General features: G+C 37.9%; 1 protein-coding gene across 1 annotated transcript; it reads right to left on the reverse strand.

The window, feature by feature from the left end:
• Positions 1–6: 6 nt before the first annotated feature.
• map1lc3b (microtubule-associated protein 1 light chain 3 beta) lies at positions 7–10,253 on the reverse strand (the record flags this gene model as incomplete). The annotated part of the gene is given in 3 exon segments (XM_034205871.1): positions 7–315; positions 4,402–4,457; positions 9,975–10,253. Coding segments are annotated over 3 exon segments (405 nt in total), but the record flags the coding sequence as incomplete, so codon positions are not given.
• Between the last annotated feature and the right edge of the window lie 8,338 nt (positions 10,254–18,591).

The following is an 18,591-nucleotide window of genomic DNA, read 5'->3' on the forward strand; positions in this document are numbered from 1 at the left end:
AGGGAATAGTAAAGTAAACGAGAGTACCATACATTTGATGAAAATAAGAGAAAAGGGAGGGAAGGTAAAAGGAAGGAAATGAGAGAACAAAGGCAGTGATAACAAATGAAAGGTGAGTACAAACAGGAAGTAAATGACAGGAAAGGGACTAAAGGAAAAATACATAGAGAAAGAGAAGGAGCAGAGAGTAGAGGACTGAAGTTGTTACCTGATGATCTTGATGAGCTCACTCATGTTGACGTGGTCTGGCACCAGGAACTTGGTCTTGTCCAGGATGGGGAGCTGCTTCTCTCCTTTGTACCTCTCAATGATCACCTACACAACACACAATACATGAATCACACACACAATACATGAATCACACACACAATACATGAATCACACACACAATACATGAATCACACACACAATACATGAATCACACACACAATACATGAATCACACACACACACACACACACACACACACACACACACACACACACACACACACACACACACACACACACACACACACACACACACACACACACACACACACACACACACACACACACACACACACACACACACACACACACACACACACACACACACACACACACACACAACACACACACACACACACACACACACACACACAACACACACACACACACACACACACACACACACACACACACACACACACACACACACTCTTCTATTCAAAGGGCAATCTGTAGTTCCTCTGCTTGTTTTAGAGCAGAGTCCCTGATCAATAGTGCGAGATAGAGGAAGTCACACATATCAGGTGCTAAACACTGATCATGGCCCTCTGCCCTGTCCTCGTGAATGGCTCTGCTTGAGCAACGGACATGGAATCTTCCATTGAGTGATACATGTAATCAGGTTAGAGAGAAGGCCTTTAAAGCAGCACTGTCAGCACAGAGCGCTCCCTCCCTGACAGAGGGCACAGTGCTGCTGTATCACTAATCCACTGAGGCCTGCTGCACAGACGGAGGGTATACAATTCAAAACACTCAGTTACTGATCTGAGCCATCCACTGTCTTACTGTGTAAGCTATAATAATCCTTGTTCAATGTAAGTGATAGGGAGCTGTCGGACATCTTCTGGGAGTTCCTAAGTGCTGGACATCAATACAGTGGTGCAGGAATGAGTCCTCAACCCTGAAATGAGTGAGCATTTGTAACACTGCCAGGCTCTCTCGTCACACAGTCAATGGTTTTCTGCAAGTTTCCGGAAGTGATGGTTAACCCAAGCTTACAAGATATTTTACATTTTGTTCTACAACATGAAATATGTCAGTAAATACTCTACTGGTGAATATCTGAAGCACATGTGTTTGAAAAATGGCGGTGCTAACAAGTGACTAAATGAGAGTACTAAACTAAAAAAGGACAATAACACCAATGTTGTGCAAGAACGCTTCTGTAAATATCAAAAAACAATTATTGTGCAATTATTACTACTTTTACAGTTTATTTACAAACCGTTAACGTTATAGACTCCTTCATTACTTTATTTATTAACATGCTTTTTTAATTCAATATACAAGTCTAGTTTTTTCCAATCCCTTTTGCCTGCAGTGTATCTTTGTTTGTTTGTTTGTTTGTTTGTTTGTTTGTATTTAAAGGACAGTGCACATTAATCCACATTGCTGTAAATGAGCCAGTATTAGCCAGCAGGCTAATTTTCAACTGTTGTCCTTGGCAAGATGTTAAATGACCACAAGACTAGAAAATAAAAACATAATGAAATAGAGTACAGCAGACACCAGCAGTACAACAATAGAGAGGAACAAACACATGCAAACAGATGAAATATCATCATACCTTGATACACTTAAAAGTGTTCACATTTCTGATTGTTTAAAAGCCAGTTCTTATGATTGTGGTTAAATGTATGATAGGAGGTGTTATTGCGTATGTGTATTGGTGTTGTGTTCCAGAGTGTAGGTGTCCTCACAGAGAAGCAGTGTTTGCCAAAGGAACTGGACCTAAGAGGGACTACAGTCCCCTCTTAGGGCAGACCTTGTGGTTCTGCTGTTTGAATGGTTCTGCTGTATAAAAGTGCAGAGTGGTGGGGGTGCCTTGCCGTTTAGAATTTTAAAAATGAGACGGTGTGTTTTAAAATATTTCCCAGCTGAGCAGGTTATGTTTGTCCAGGATTTTGCAATGGTGGTATAGCTTAGGCTTTCTGTCCAAAACTTTGAGAGCTTGTTTGTGAAGTGACAGGATAGGCCTTCATGTTGTGCTATTCGCCTGGGATCCAGCTGCTCATACAGTATGTTAGGTGGGGGAGGATCATGGCAGTCATATAGAGTGTTGCTACAGGTGTTTGCTGCTGTGATGGCGTACATTTCCCCGCTGCGGGGCGAATAGAGGAATTCTGATACTGATATTCTGATAATGAAATCCTTCAAAGCCTAACATTAGCCTTTTACTTTTGGCACTTGCATTGACACTTATGTGGACATTATCCTGCTGAAGATAAATAGTCTCTACTATTTTTGAAATCTATATTTTACTTGTAATACGTAAAAAATCCACAAATTCTTTGTCCTACATTACATTATTTATTTTTGGGGTTTGAACTTCGAGTAGTAAAAAAGGACATTTGATGATGTTACATTGAGCTTGGGAGAGTTGTGATTCTGACAGTTTTCATGATGAAGACCAAACAGTGTATCAAAGAATAATCAGCGGATTAATACTTAATCAATACAAATGATAAGTTAGATATTTGTATGTGTAATTTGTTTGTATTTTTTTATTTATGCTAAAAACTGCTCGATTAAATAAGGATAATCAATATGAATTTTACTGTGTTACATATACATGAAAAATAAACGGGAAATTTGAGCAAGTATTATAAGTGCTTCACCCTCTGTTTGGCCAGAAAGCCGGTTATTTAATTTTGTTCTGCTCTGAAAACTATAATCTGTCTGTCATACAGTCTGCTGCATGACAGACCTCCCTCCCTCCCCCTCCTCCCCCCCCTCCTCCTCCTCCTCCACTGTGGCCGGCCGATGGAGTTGCCTTACAGTTACACAGCGCATCTGCCTCTGGTGTCATCATTTACCATGACTTGGCAGTTTGTAAACCAGTTTGTTATTTAATTTATTATTTATTTATTTAAATTTTTTCATTTGTAATCATCTCGCGACCCCCCCGACCTCCACTGTGGGAACCCCTGTACTAGAGTACTGTGCTTAAATACAACTTTAAGGAGGGAAAACCTCCTTTACTAGGAGGGAAACGTCTTAGTAACCTAGGGAACCTCCTTTACTAGGAGGGAAACGTCCTAGTAACCTAGGGAACCTCCTTTACTAGGAGGGAAACGTCCTAGTAACCTAGGGAACCTCCTTTACTAGGAGGGAAACAGTGAGCTTTTTACTCCACTACATTTCATTATCTGATAGTGTTAGTTACTTTAGAGATTAAGTTATGTAGAGTTCGACTGTAAGAGCAACTTTAAAAACTAAGTTTTAGTATTTTTACGCTACCAAAATGTCAAGATTTATGATTTTCTTTTGTTTGTTTGTTTGTAGCCTTTATTTAACCAGGTGAAAGCCCCTTGAGATCAAAAGACCTCTTTTTCAAGGGTGATCTTTAAATTATTTGAACCATTTTAATGTATTGTTGTTATAATTTTAAGGTGCTGATAGGACAAAACAAATAATATCAAAGGTGTGACTTTAGGCTACTGGTAATTGTGACAATAATTCTCACTATTTTCTTGATTTTTTTATAACCCTTTAACCTTATAAACATCAAAGTATAAAGTAATACTCATATTAATCCATAATGAAAAATAATCATTCCTTGCAGTCTTATACAAAATAGTTAAATATGAGCTCCACCTAAAAATGAATCAAAATAACCTAATGATATAATATATGAAAGTATACCACTCACAGGGGACATTATACTTTAAGTAGATTGTCCTAGTTATACCTGCATCATTTAACTTAAGTAACATTTTCAACTTTTTTTGTAACAGAATAATTGTATTGTTTGGTCTAAATACTTCCTCTACCACTGACAAAATATGAAATAAACTTAGAATAATCTCCCTCAATGCAACAATAACATCTCAAAAACAGAAGTCAAGAAGCACAAGGCCTTTTAAGAAATGTGTCTTCTGACAACAATCGACATTTAAACTATTAAAAAGACAGTTCAGAGTACACCCAGGAAACTTGTGGTAACACTTTCCGTTGCAGTACGATTTTCTTGTTCTTACTCGCGTTTCCTGCACGACGTTATGCACGTCACCCTCAGACATTTCTGCCTTTACAAGTGTTTCTCAAAGTGGCTTGAGAAACATGTGGCTTCAGTGTATTCACTGTATAAGCTTTGGTGTACACTCAATGATTGCAAGTGCATCAGAACTCACGGGTATCTTGTTGGGGTGCTGCTCTCGGATCAGTCGCACATCTTCTACTCTTTGTTCTGTTGGAAAGAGAAACAGACTCAGGTTAATGCAAAGTAACAGAACAAAAGATAAGCAGGTCAGTAGAGGCTAGCACTGATGAAGACAGACACAATCATAGACAAAGCAGATGCAAAGTCATGAACAGAGAACACAAATACTCAGGTGTAAACAAACCTACAGGCAGGTTATACCAGAAATTCTCTCTCCACCAGAAACACAGACCCCAGTGCTTTGAAATCAATTCATAACAATTCCTATTACATTCTCAATACTAGAAACATCTGGGGGAATTATTAAATGTTGTACACAGAAAATGTCTTGAGGCGCCCTGTTGAAAACATAAACAAATTATTAAGATATAATATGAGAAAATACCTAAACGCCTACATTCAAATCCTTAATAAAGTGAAAATATGTATCAGCTAAATCTACTTGAAGATTGAGCTGTATTTGTTGTTCTACAATTATATAGGACGTTTTTTTAGATTAATATTACTCTATTATTGTTGCTTTCTACTGTAGATGTTTCAGGTTGCTGCACATTTCCAGCTTCATATCAGTATGTAGTGTCTCTACTGGGACATGTCTCCATGCTTTCATGTTCAAAAAGCTCTTTATGTTTCTCAGACTGCCTGTGCTGCAGCACCTCTTTTCACCCTCTGTCTGAAACCAGAGCCCAGTCTGCTCTGATTGGTTAGCTGGCCGGCTCTGTTGTGATTTATCAACTGCTAAGAGATGTCCCGCCCCTTAGCCTATCACGTACAATGTGTTAGAGCGCTAGCCAGTAGACGCGCAAGAGTTACATAGTGATGTCATTATGTTATGGAAGTATCAAAGGAGTCCAATGGATGCGTTTCCAACATGGGGGGGGCGAGTGTGTGGGAGCCTTTGCAGACTATTAACATGCACAAAAACCTATATAACACACTACAGGAAAGGGTAAACCCCAACAGCACAATAGGGCCCCCACTGGACAGAACTGACTCACTGTTGCCTCTGTGGCTAGTCAGTTAGCATGCTAATTTCAGTTTTTTTGTTTGTTTTTTCAAAACTCCTGATACAACAATGACCCTTTTTATTCACTAAATGCCCTCAGTATAAGCTACATAATTTAAAATCATGCTCAAGTGTAAGTATCTCAGCTAAAGAGTTTTTCCTCCACAATGATTACTCAAAAGATCAGGTCAGTAACACGGCTACTGATTGGATGGATCTGTTAGGCACTAATGAGCTGTGGTAGCCCCTCCTTTCTGAGGTTTAACCCCATTTTAGGTTACAAATCACACCCTGGGCTTACTGCACTTTGTACTCACATCAACAGTCTCATGGTCAAAAAGGGATGAATCAAAGAACTCGAGCATGAGGAAATCATGATCATTCCCATCAGTTTTAAACGTTGACTTAACCTTTGGTAGAAATAGAAAAAACTAAGCATTGATTTAGAGAACCATTAAGTCATAGGCAGTAAACGCTGCAGGATTTGGATACAAATGACTAATTTTGGTTATTTTGACTGATATTGCAATATGATTTACGATATTAGGGATTCCATTTGTCATTATTACTTCTTTTTTTTTAAAGATAAAATTAAAATGATACTGAAATACAACTTCAAATTTGGCAATTTATTTTTTATTTTGCGTAGTAGTATTAGTATTTGATGTATACCACAATATGTGTATCCATCGTAATGAATCATGTTTTACCTGATCATTTCAAATGTCTAATCGGCAGCCCTGATGTCTGTCAGAGTACTTTGAGTTACTAGCATTTAGACTTGTTACATTCTTAAAAAGGTCATTAGTTTGCTAAATGTTAAGAAATGTAATTAAATCAACTGTCAAGTGTTTATTTTGCTGTAGCCACAAGTTTCCTGCCAAAATTGAGGAAATAGGACATTGTTTCATGGCTTTGTGTTAATCAGGATGAGTTCACCGCCCAGGAACAGGCAGCTCTGTGTGCGTCTCATCTGACTCTCTTGACCGCACCCAGCAAGCGACAAACAGACTCATCACTTTTCAGTCATAAAAGAGAACAAAAGCTGAAAATGGGAAGCAGTTGTTCTAAAAGCATACGGGGTATTCCACATATGTCTTTCGTGTCATGATATGGGAAATAGTCAGTACCACTTGGCAAAGCTGGAAGATTTCCTGAGTCATTGTCATGACCTATTATACAGATATGCACCCGGAACTGGTTCACACCCGGATACAGTGTGTCAGTGCAGTGTGTAGTGAACATTAGCAAAAGGGTGAAGCTTTAAAACTGAATTTACCCAAATGTGTGCCCAGATAATACCCAAAATATGATGGCAGCTAGTAAAGACTATCACAATATAAAAAAGGAACAAAGTACATTTACTCAAGTACATTTGCTTAAGTACTATATTGCCATTATTGTACTTTGCTTCAGAAATGCTACATCTACTCCACTACATTTTTAGAGGCAATTACTGTACTACACCTTTATATTTATTTTAAACTCATCCTTGTTACTTTTTTACATAGAAAAACACATAGGGGAGAAGGGGGTAAGTTGAGCCAGTGGGTAAGTTGAACCAAGGGATCAATTTCCATAGACCTCCATGTTAAAATGCCCAACTTTACAGCAGAAATAAACATGTTTACATCGTGGTTCAAAAAACCATATTCTCTGTATAGTTAGATTCCCCCTTCATGACTACTGTGTGGGGGGTGCATTTTTTCTCAACTCATCTGTTTAATTAATATTAAGCCTATTAAGTAAGACTTTTATAGTCTATGGCTATGACGCCCATAATGCTAAACGGGAGCAAATGTTAATAGGGGACCCAATTATCCCAGTGGTGGCCGCCGGAGCTAACGGAGCCACAGGGGGCTAGCTCCAGCCGGCGTCCCGGAGCTAGCCCACTGCGGCTCCGTTAAGTCCGGGCGGTGGAGTTCGTCTTTTCTCAACGTGTGAATGACAAGCATTAAGAATAACAAAATATAGCTAATTCTCTTGCAGATTGTCTCATTTGATTAGGAATGTAACATTTATATAGAGGAACTACACTGTAACTTGGAGTAACTTGGTATGCATGTATTTCATGTTAGCTTAGCTTCTTAGCCTGAGATAGCTCTGTTTACTTCCAGTTCGGAGGCAGCAGGTCCCGCCTATTTGCCCTTATTTGGAGCAGGCGGGATTAGACTCTGACAGTCGAGCCGTTAGTGGCCGACTCCGCCTACTAAGGGCTTCACGGCAACTCTGCAGAATCCTATGGGTGACGTCACGGACACTACGTCCATTTATATATATACAGTCTATGGTTTAAACCAGTCTATGGTTTAAGCACATATATTGTATATGTTGATGTGTTGGCAGCGTATTAAACCATGTGAATCATTAAGCTAAAGATGACTGAATTGTAATGCTAGGCTATTTTTTCTAAAATGGTGGCTATGGGGTAAAGTGAACCATGGGCCTTGGGGTAAATTGAGCCAGTTTATCCAATGGAGAAATGAATGAAAGTAGGCGAAGTTGATAATAAGAGCTCATTGTAGGCTACATTTAAAGTTGAATTTACCCTGTGTTTGTTTGGTAAGATATATGAAATTGTATCACCATTTGTATGATTACTTTAACTTTTAACATGTTAAAAAAAAATCAATCAATTCAATCGAAAGTTATATTAAAAATATTTGAAAAACTAAGCTTGTATTTGGTTTGTTATTTATAGTTACCTTTAAGATGTGTTGTAGGTATGACCAGGTTTGAACAGGTATGCCCAGGTTTGAACAGTGGTTCAATTTACCCCCTGACCTGGATCAACTTACCCCTACACTGGGGCAAGTTGAGCCACAAGACTTTTTTTTATTTTTAAGAAGTCATATTTTCACTGCCCTTGATCAAATATTAATTATTATTATTGCCATTGATAGGAGACTTCCTGAATTATAGGTGTGTGTTTTCATTTTTATTTCTCCTTGCTTAGAGGACAGCATAACTAAAAAATGGCTCAATTTACCCCACTCTCCCCTACTGTAATATGCTTATGGAAAGGTGGATTGCATTACTACTAATATACAACCCAGTATTTAAGATCTAGGTAATTTGGTTTCAGATTTAAAAACTACAACTTCAAAATGCTCTTCCATGTATTTGTTTAAAAATACATGTATATATAGGCCTACTGTGAAAAGAGTCGTTCTGCATGGGCCTACTACTTTATACTTTTACTTTTAATACAACTGTTTGTAATGCTCTTTCAGGACTTTTTTTTAATAGAGTATTTTAAAACCACAGTATTTCTACTTTTATTTAAGTTAAAGAGTTCCATCTCTGATAAACAACCACTAAAATGGAAAACTGTGTTAGCGGTGACGTACACAGCTAAGTTAGTACGCCACTTTAAGCTATGTTGTGATATATAATGATATATTTCCAAATTATTTACTTGTTAAATGTATTTACACTGTTTAATATGTATTGGTCATATCTCATTAGGTTTCTGAAGGTATTACACTAATAAAGAGTCATTTAAAGCTTTAGCTTAGCATTCTTTAGCTTGTTTTCAGATAGGCTACAGTCCAACACACGTGAAGATGTTCTCTTTGCTGACCGGCCTTCTTCACGTGCTCTGGTTGTGCACATTTGGACCAATAATGAGATGTTAACAGGAAGTCGGCTGCTTTTAGTCATAGTGGGAATTATTCCACTGCTCATGACAAGTTTTCATTTTCATAATAAATAATACTAAAGTACTTGCAGGTTTTTATTTAAATTCCAATTACTGAGAAGCACCACAGAGTATGACGTCAGAGAAAGGCAAATGGAAAAACGATAAACTAATTCGAGTATTTGTAAAAGCACCACAGGCATCGTCTTGACAGGGGAAGCCTAAACGAAACTAGAATCCGCATTGAGGCTGTGGCCTACCCTTCAAACACAAAGACACCAAAAGGTAATATTCGTCCTTTTAGGTACCATTTTGACTGTGTGCCCTTTTTAAAAAAAAGTCCTCTCTTCTCCTATCCACAAACTGTCCCATCCCCCAATCCTGCAGCTCTGTTTTCTCTGCCCTGCGTTTCGACACCACTTTGTTTTTCTCCCACAGCTCGGATGCAAATAAACACACCGACACTCAGGGAGAGACAGGCCTGCAGCAAATGGCAGTCTTACATATCTGTTAGCCTAGATACTATACTTAACCCTGTTTATATACGAGTGGAAACCATTTTTATTAAAACTATAAAGTCTGCTATATTTTAGGTAAGTTGACACGACCGCTACATATTGTTATGTTTGTCTAATAAGCTGTACGAAGACATACGTGCATTATGCTATCCCCTCTTTCAGTCAAATATATATTTAAACAGTCAACTGAAACAGCTAAACAAAATGAACGCTAATACTCGCCAGTGGGATAATAACCAACAACTATCTGGCCTGTCTAGATACACGTAATGTAGTTCAGGCTTGTATAGTCTAGATAAACAGCTTCAAACACACAGTATAACTCAAAAGACAGAGAGCAGAGTGTGTAAAATGCTAAAAGAAGCCGTAATAACACTTACCGAATGTCCTTCTTTGTTTGAAGGTTTTTTCTGAAGGCATATTGCGTCAAAGTCAACCAGTTGGCAGTAGATAAAAACGGAGGTAGCGGCTGAAACAACAATTCAAAAGCTAAAAACGATGTTTAAAAGTCTCAGTTGTCAACCGTGCTGGTAGCTTCTTGCTAAAATACAAAGTAAAGGACACTAGTTCACAGACGGTTTGATGTCCCCGCTTCCTTCCTCTCGCTGTGTTGTTATCAGGACGAGCTCGAGCAAGCAAAACAAACCTGTCAGCTGACCTCTGACGTCATATATCTCTCTCTCTCTCTCTCTCTCTCTCTCTCTCTCTCTCTCTCTCTCTCTCTCTCTCTCTCTCTCTCTCTCTCTCTCTCTCTCGACATTATGACAATCATTGTACATGAATTACAAAATGTCTTTAAAATACAAATAAAATAATATCAACATTCAAAGCGAATAATGCATATATACCAACTGTAAACAATATGTATATTCAGAAGAGTATATAATAATACGTATACACACTATAAAATATACAAAATAAATTTGAATACTCTCTTATATATGAATCTACTAAAAGGACAGAAACATATAGGCATAGTTTGCTATATACATTAAAATTGTGCAGTAGCTTTTCATTAAAGGTAATCGATATCCTGTGAGGTAGTGTAGCTGGCTTCAATATTAAAGGTCACCTCTTATGCAAAATGCACTTTTTTATGTCTTTTATACATAAATATGTGTCCCCGGGGTGTCAGAAGACTCACAAAGTGTCAGAAAATACAACCCTCTCTCTTTTCTCCTTACTCACATCTCTAAAAACGGGGGTACAACGGAGCTGATCCAGATTTGCTGCGTTTATGACGACATTAGTCAAATGTGGGCTGGCTTTACACCACGACCCTATAATCCATAATATAGCGTTTAATCACGGCAGCGTTTAACTGAGAATCTGGGTGGAATCCTCCTGCATGAGCTCTCCTCTCTTTTTTTCTTCTTTTTTTTTTGAAAGCTACGGACCCAGAATCAGCACTTCTCTAACAGGGCTGAAATAGAGGGATATGAGGCATGGCTAGAATGGGTGATCTGTGTGGTATTTTGAGCAAAACACTTCATAGACATGTTTATATATCTGAGACCTACAATATATGCCTAACAATTAGGGATGGGAAAGATTAATTGTATATTCGAATATTCCAAATTATTCAGGTATTCGAATATGAGGTTTTCTTTTTTTCTTGGAGGGGTGCCTAAGTTGATTACATATTATCAAATGGAATAATTCAATGTATGCGACAGTGCCATAGCTAAGTGTGTTAGGTCTAAAGGTTTGTTTTGCTCCGCTCACCGGCCCCTCACAGCGGGCAGAGCTGCAGGTGCTGATCTCTCTCTCTCTCTCTGGCGTCCGGTTATAATTCACTCGCGTTTATGTCCAAATCCATCAGATCTAGCTAGTTCTGGCTAATGACATGGCTGCTGCCCCTCCCTACACGCAGATCACGCAGACTCAAACCTCATCTTATGCCCAAATTCCAGCTGAGAGGGTCGTGAATCGCCTCTGCACGCGCCTATCCCCTGAGTAGACATGCTCATATTCTTAAAGAAGAATGAGTATTGAATAGCTGCATTCTGTGCATAGGCCCTGTTATAGGTTGTTGAGCTCTGTTGTCACGGGTTAGGGTTAACGTAACCCGTTATGTTGTTCGTGTATGATCCCTCTTTCATTTAAAAACCAAGTTATGTTTTAAGCATTAAAGCTGTAGGCCTATAGCTGTCAACTGTTCAAACTGTGATCACCAGTTCAATACATTTGACAAATTCGACTTGGTTTCTATACTTATTTGAACATGTCTTTTATTTATATTGTTTGTTTTTTTTTGTAAAAATGTTTCCCACATTTTTATTTTTTATAGGATATGAATGGATGAAACATGTTGCCAAACCAAAGAATCACATCTAAGTCATTCACAGCTGTATATATATATATATATATATATATATATTGTAATATACATGTTTAATATTGTAATACAATGTGCCATATTTGCCTGTTAACATAATTGTTTCTTTAAATTGACTTTTTACTTTTACTTCTTATACGTATTTTAATGTATTTATTTGTACGTTATCCTTTTACTGCCCATTGTTACTTTAACTTCTTGTGTTTTTTATGTGTTTTATCTGGGTTGTAAATTACAAAAATGCAGACTCAATTAGCCTTACATTACAACTTGTAATGTAAGGCTAATTGAAATGTCTGCATTTTTGTTTATTTATTTTGCTACACTCAAAAACTGTTGAACATATCAGAGAGAAAAACTCAGTGGACATTTTAAAAGGACATATGAAGACATATTTTCACATTTGTTTTTCTAGCGACTCTCTTTTAATTGGTCTTTTTTATTCTTATTACTTTTGTAGTGTTTTATTTATTTTATATCTTGTAATAAATGATTGTATTCATTCATTTTGTCTTCCTTTCTTTCACTGAGAGGGTTTTCTGTCTTGAACCTTTGAATCATTATTTATTTAATTGTGCTTTTTTATTAAAATAACTTTTGTATGTCCTTGTGTTATTTTAATTGTTATATTAAAAGTTATATTTGATGTGTGCTATGTGTGTGTGTGTGTGTGTGTGTGTGTGTGTGTGTGTGTGTGTGTGTGTGTGTGTGTGTGTGTGTGTGTGTGTGTGTGTGTGACAGACTGTGGAAGTGTGGGTTCATTAGTGTCAGTTAGTATCAAAGAGCAAGGAAAATACATAATAAACACCAACATGTAACACATATAATATTAACAACGCAAATAATGTATATTAGTCAGGTTAAAATAGGTAATTAAAGTTATAGGCCCACTAATATGGTTAGTGATGGATAACACAATTCAAACAATTAAACAAAATGTAATTCAATACAGAGTTTGGTTTAGTCATGGGCTTTCAAATTTGTAGCATTGTGTTACATTTGCTGTAACTTTACATTACATTTCATTTAGCTGACGCTTTTATCCAAAGCAACTTACAATGACCAATTACAGGGACATTCTCCCTGGAGTAACTAAGGGCTAAGTGCCTTACTCAAGGGCACACTAGTGGTGGTGTTCCTGGCGGGATTTGAACTCACAACCTTCCGATCTCCACCACTATCCCTAGATAAAGAGGTTTTTCCATGTCTATGACTTTTTTGTATTTTTATTTCCTTGGAAAAATGTTCTTTTCCCACAGCACCATTGTTCATTTCACTCGGGGGTTGAAGGTAGTTGTAGTTCAAAGAAGTAAACCAAGAATCTTTCAATTGAAGATAGACTACAAGATTACTGTTATTAAAATCCAACGTAATGTGTTTCACATCAAACAATCCTCCTCATCCAAAATAGGGCCCACTTAACATTTATTTTTAATATACATCTTCAAACATTATATATGGGGTTCTGGATAAAAGACAATAAATACAATTATTTGTATTTCAATAAACCATGTATTCAAAGCTTGATTATGATTGAATTACATTTAAAAAAACAACGATATATATATATATATATTGCAAAGCCAATTTCCTTTCAGAACATTTTTCTTTCTACAAATCACCACAAAGTAGCACCAAACAAAAAAAAAAAAAAAATTGCTGTGGCAAAGTGTAACGCTTAACATAAATGTATATCTTAGTTTTGAATGTACTGTAAACCATGATGTTTTAAATTACTGAAAGAACCCTTTTAATAACGGTTGGTCTACGTTATTGTTTTCCTTTTTTAAATGTTTCTTCTTTTTTTCGTGCAGTTCTAAAGTCAGTATATTGACGGGGTTTTTATGTGCTTTATATGGCCTGTTTTAAATGTAAAAGTATGACAAAATGAAGGTTCAGTTCTTCTTATTGTCCAGCAGGGGGAGACTTCTGGTCATTGTTGAATCACCTGAGTAGCGCAGAGCCTGGGGTTCAGTCTGGTTGGAACCCATGGAGAAATTGGTTTTAAATCAGTATTACCTCTCTCAGTCTTCTTCTGCTGCTTGCTATACGTTCATGCCTAAATACACTCCCCCAATGCAAATTGATAACTTCACAGGCTTGGACAAACATGTAAGAGGTGTTGGTCGGTCACCCCTCTCGTATTCACTAAATCAATCAATCAGTCAATATGTCTTTATATAGCCCACTGTCACAATGACATATTTGTGTCAGTATGTTTGACACCCCTCGCAACACACAAGGAAAAACTCTCAAAGAAACCCCAAAATTAACGTGAAAAACAAAAAAATGTATAAACCTTGTAGAGAGCAACAGCAGAGGGACTGCCAGGACGAAGAGATGTGGTACTGTATAGATGTCAGGTGTATTGATTTAAAAGATACATTTACAACAAAGAATACTAAATGATAAAAAAATGTAAAGTGAACGTATATAAAAGTTAGATCCAGGTGGACGCAACAATCCTCCAGGTGGTGTAAGAAAAAGTAACATGGACGTCAGGGACTTTATCCTCAACCCACACTAATACTTGTGTACATTTCCTTTTATTTTCTGCAGGAGCAGCTGATGTTACAATGGTTTATTCACCAAGGTACTCCCAGTGCATGATATTTTTTAGGTGGGCCATGCTGCGAAAATGTCCAACTGAAACCCCCCAGCTGGTGCTCAGAGAGTGTGTGAGTGTGTGTGTGTGTGTGTGTGTGTGTGTGTTGAATTGTTTGTTTGTGTGCACTTCCTGAGATCCACCTGTGCTTCTCCACGACAGTTTTCAATCAATCAATCAATGTTTATTTATATAGCGCAATATCACAAATGTTACATTTGTCTCAGTGGACTTCACAGTTTGTACAGAATATCAGTATGACAATACGACACCCTCTGTCCTTAGACCCTCACATCGTACAAGGAAAAACTTCCAGAGAAAACCCACAGTTTAAAGGGGAAAATGGGAGAAACCTCAGGGAGAGCAACAGAGGAGGGATCCCTCTCCCAGGACGGACAGACAATAGATGCCGTGTGTAAATCGAAGAGATAATACATTTTACAGCGTAGGTAGACCAAATGTTTGGAAATGCATGTGTCTGTAATAAGAAGATGAATCCACGAGGATGTCAACAGTCCTGTGGGAGCCATCAGGGAAGTAGTATGATGAGAGTCAGGCAGGACCGCAGAGACAGGTTCAGCCACGACTCGAAGTCCAGGACTCAGATCCAGAACTCAGGATAGAGAATCCAGGACACAGAATCCAGGACACAGGATCCAGGACTCAGGATCAGCCAGGGCTCAGGATCCAGGACTCAGGATGCAGGATTTAGGACACATGATTCAGGAACCAGGAAACAGGACCGCAGCAACAGGATCAGCCACGGCTCAGGATCCCGGCGTAGATAGACACCAAAAAGACATTTGGGGGAAGCTGGGTTATTCGGAACATGAGAGTACACAGGTACAGACAGACAGAAGGAAGAAGTAAGGTGTCCCCCGACAGTCTAAGCCTATAGCAGCTAAACTAACGTATTTAAGTACATGCACTCCCTTAGGATAGGTTGAGCGAAAGGGGTAGCAAGTAAGAAGTAAGGAACAGAGGTGGAGAGGCACAACGTGTCTACGTCAATGCACTCTTAGTTTTGAAGTCAGTTAAAAATAATCTGCAGCAAGTATAATACACACACACATATCAAGCTGGGTCTTTGTCTCAGGATGCTGAAGGCCACCCTGGGGAATGTGTGTGTAGGTGCACATAAGAAGCATCCCTCTCTCACAACGTCATAGACAGCTGTATACATATGAAACTGTGTATTGGTGTTACAGCGTGTGTGTATTCTGCTTCCGAACACACAGACCTCTGAGTCGGGGGACACCCCTGCCCTTCAATCAAATATTTGTCGTCAATATTTAGACCCTCTCCTCCCCTCCTCAATGGGCTCCCACCTGCTCCCTTCACTCATTAGGTGGAGGTTTTGTGATGGGTCTCACCATGAGCTCCACAAGTGCACAACTCAGGTCTCAATCAGCTGTGGAGATCGCTGAAGTGCTAATCCGTGTGAAATGAAATGTTGACATTGTTACAGCGTTATAGTGATCAAACTGGTGTGGTCGATAACAATAACAGGTGATGGATATGAAGGAAGGCAAAGGTGAAGGATCTGTTCGTCTGTGCGTGTTTGTAGTCCCGTTGTGTAAAGTAGTTTCCACTACTTGTATAAATCAATGCATATAAGAGGAGTACACATGACCTATGACACATACTGACTCCCCTAAGCCGTATTGATACACTGTATTAAAGCAAACTATGTTTCATGAAGGCTTGGGAAGAAACAGATTGCATGTATTGAGATGATGTGATCAGGATACAAAAAAAGATAACTGTATTTCCTTAGTTTAAAGGGAACCTATAATGCTCATTTTCAGGTTCATGTTCAAAAAGGTCTTTATTTTTCTCATACTGCCTGTGCTGCAGCACCTCTTTTCACCCTCTGTCTGAAACCAGAGCCCAGTCTGCTCTGATTGGTTAGCTGGCGGCTCTGTTGTGATTGTTGATTTGTTGTAGTACCAATAGAAGCGTGAGTGTTGCATAGTGATGCCACTATATGTTACAGAAGTAAACAAAGGACTACTACTGGAGGTGTTTCAGGCAGGGGGGGAGTGTATGGGAGAGAAATTCCCTCTTTTTAGACTTTGCAGACCATTTACATGCACAAAGAACTATAGAACACACAAAGGAAAAGGAAAACCCAAAAAAGCATTACAGTTTAATAAACAACACCCTGGTTATTCAAAAGATCTTTCTGTAAAATATGTCGATATGTATATCAAAGAAATAGTCCCAATGAACTGCACTGCTCTAAACTGGGTTTTTTGGGCTAAAATGTACAGTAAAATGTACAGTTTCAGTGCTTTGAATAGCCCAAAAAAAATCTGCTTACTCTGGCTATGTGATTTCATTGCGAAAAAAAGTGTTCTAATGTAGAGCACATTTCTGATGTTAATGACTCTACTGCATACGTGTAAAACAAATTTCACAAAGTATACATTTCTAATTGTGATTAAAATACAAGATCGCAGTTAGCTTGAAGGCTAATTTACACCTTTCTCTACATTGTTTGTTTTGAAATTAAGTGATAAAACTTGAATCTAGTCAGAATAAAATGGGAGTTACTATCCATCTTCAACGAAATGGAGGGAAAAACAATGACAGCAAACATAGAGACAAGGAATATGGCAGCCATCTTTAGAGTAATACAACTGTGGCCTTTCAGTCATCAGTGGACATTCTGGCTGCATTTTATATGTCAGGGGATAATGAAAATCCCCCCCTGGTAAATCTTTTCAGACCTTTTTGCAGCCACTACCTTGTATCCATATGATTAGCTGTTCTTCCTCCACCATCTTGCCTTTATTTTTCATCAGTTTGAGTACAGTTTTTCCCCAAAATAATTAACAGTTTTGTATTGTATTTCATAATTACAGGAAATCATATTAAAATTACAGGAATAAACGGTTTATTGAAATGTGTGATGTATTTTAACAACAAAAAAAACTGTAGAAATGGAATACATTATTTATCTGTTTTTTAGCTGTTTTTAAATGCGAATTTAACAAAACAAACCGTACAAATAAATAATTTTCTGTTGGCAAAATTAGCTGCATTTTCTGTAATTTTACTAAAAAATACTTTTGTTATGGGTATATATCACTGTCAAATACATAAAAAAATACTGTTAATACTCATTAAATGAAGAACTAAGAAAGAGTAAAGAAAGAAATATTTTTGTAATTTTTATTAATTTAACCACTACCTTACATTGATAAACTGAAAAAAACACAGGTATTGACTATCCTATTATAGTAAAAAAAACTACATTTTAACACATTTTGACTTGTATTACTTTGAGGATTGAATTGTTAAATATGTGAATTTCAGGTTATAAAAACTGTGTAAAACCATAGAGTTAAAGGTGGGGTATGTAGTTTATTTCAGAAACACTTTTTGTTATATTCCATGGAATGCTCTTAACATCCCGATAGCAATGAATATATTAAATGTTTTGACAATAAATCTTTATATATACAATCTATGCAATACATACATAAAAAAACATTTAATCTGTGGAAGCCGTAGCTCTGTAAAAAGACCAATCATTTTAGCCGGCCTGGCTAAAATAACTGGATGGCCTACCTGCCTGTCAGCCTTCCATCTGTGCACAAACTTATCTCGTGCCCTCATTGGTCATGTGCACGTTCGTGTGTGTTGGAGGAGGGGCTCTGTAAGGAAGTGGCAGATTTTCTCCGGTCATGTAGCCTATTTTCAAATTCTAGCGATCTCCAGCCGGTTTCTGAAATTTACATTAAAAAAAACAAAAAAAAAACGTCATTCACTTAAAAGAGCCGGCTCTTTGAGCCGGTTCGTTCGCGACCGACACATCACTATCAGGCTGGGGCGCCGCCAGGGATTTTGGGCCCCATGAAAATATATCACATTGGGCCCCACCACCAGGCCCAGGCCATGCCAACCAAGCACAATGCTGTAACCACACCTCCAGAACCCAACCCACTCATTTATGCTTTAAATAATTCTACCTGTACAGGCTTGCATCTATCTTGTAGTCCAATACTAACTGCACAATATTTACTGACACTGAGCGGTGAATATATAA

Source organism: Gymnodraco acuticeps, unplaced genomic scaffold (assembly GCF_902827175.1).
Source record: "Gymnodraco acuticeps unplaced genomic scaffold, fGymAcu1.1, whole genome shotgun sequence".
NCBI classification, from domain to species: Eukaryota; Metazoa; Chordata; class Actinopteri; order Perciformes; family Bathydraconidae; genus Gymnodraco; species Gymnodraco acuticeps.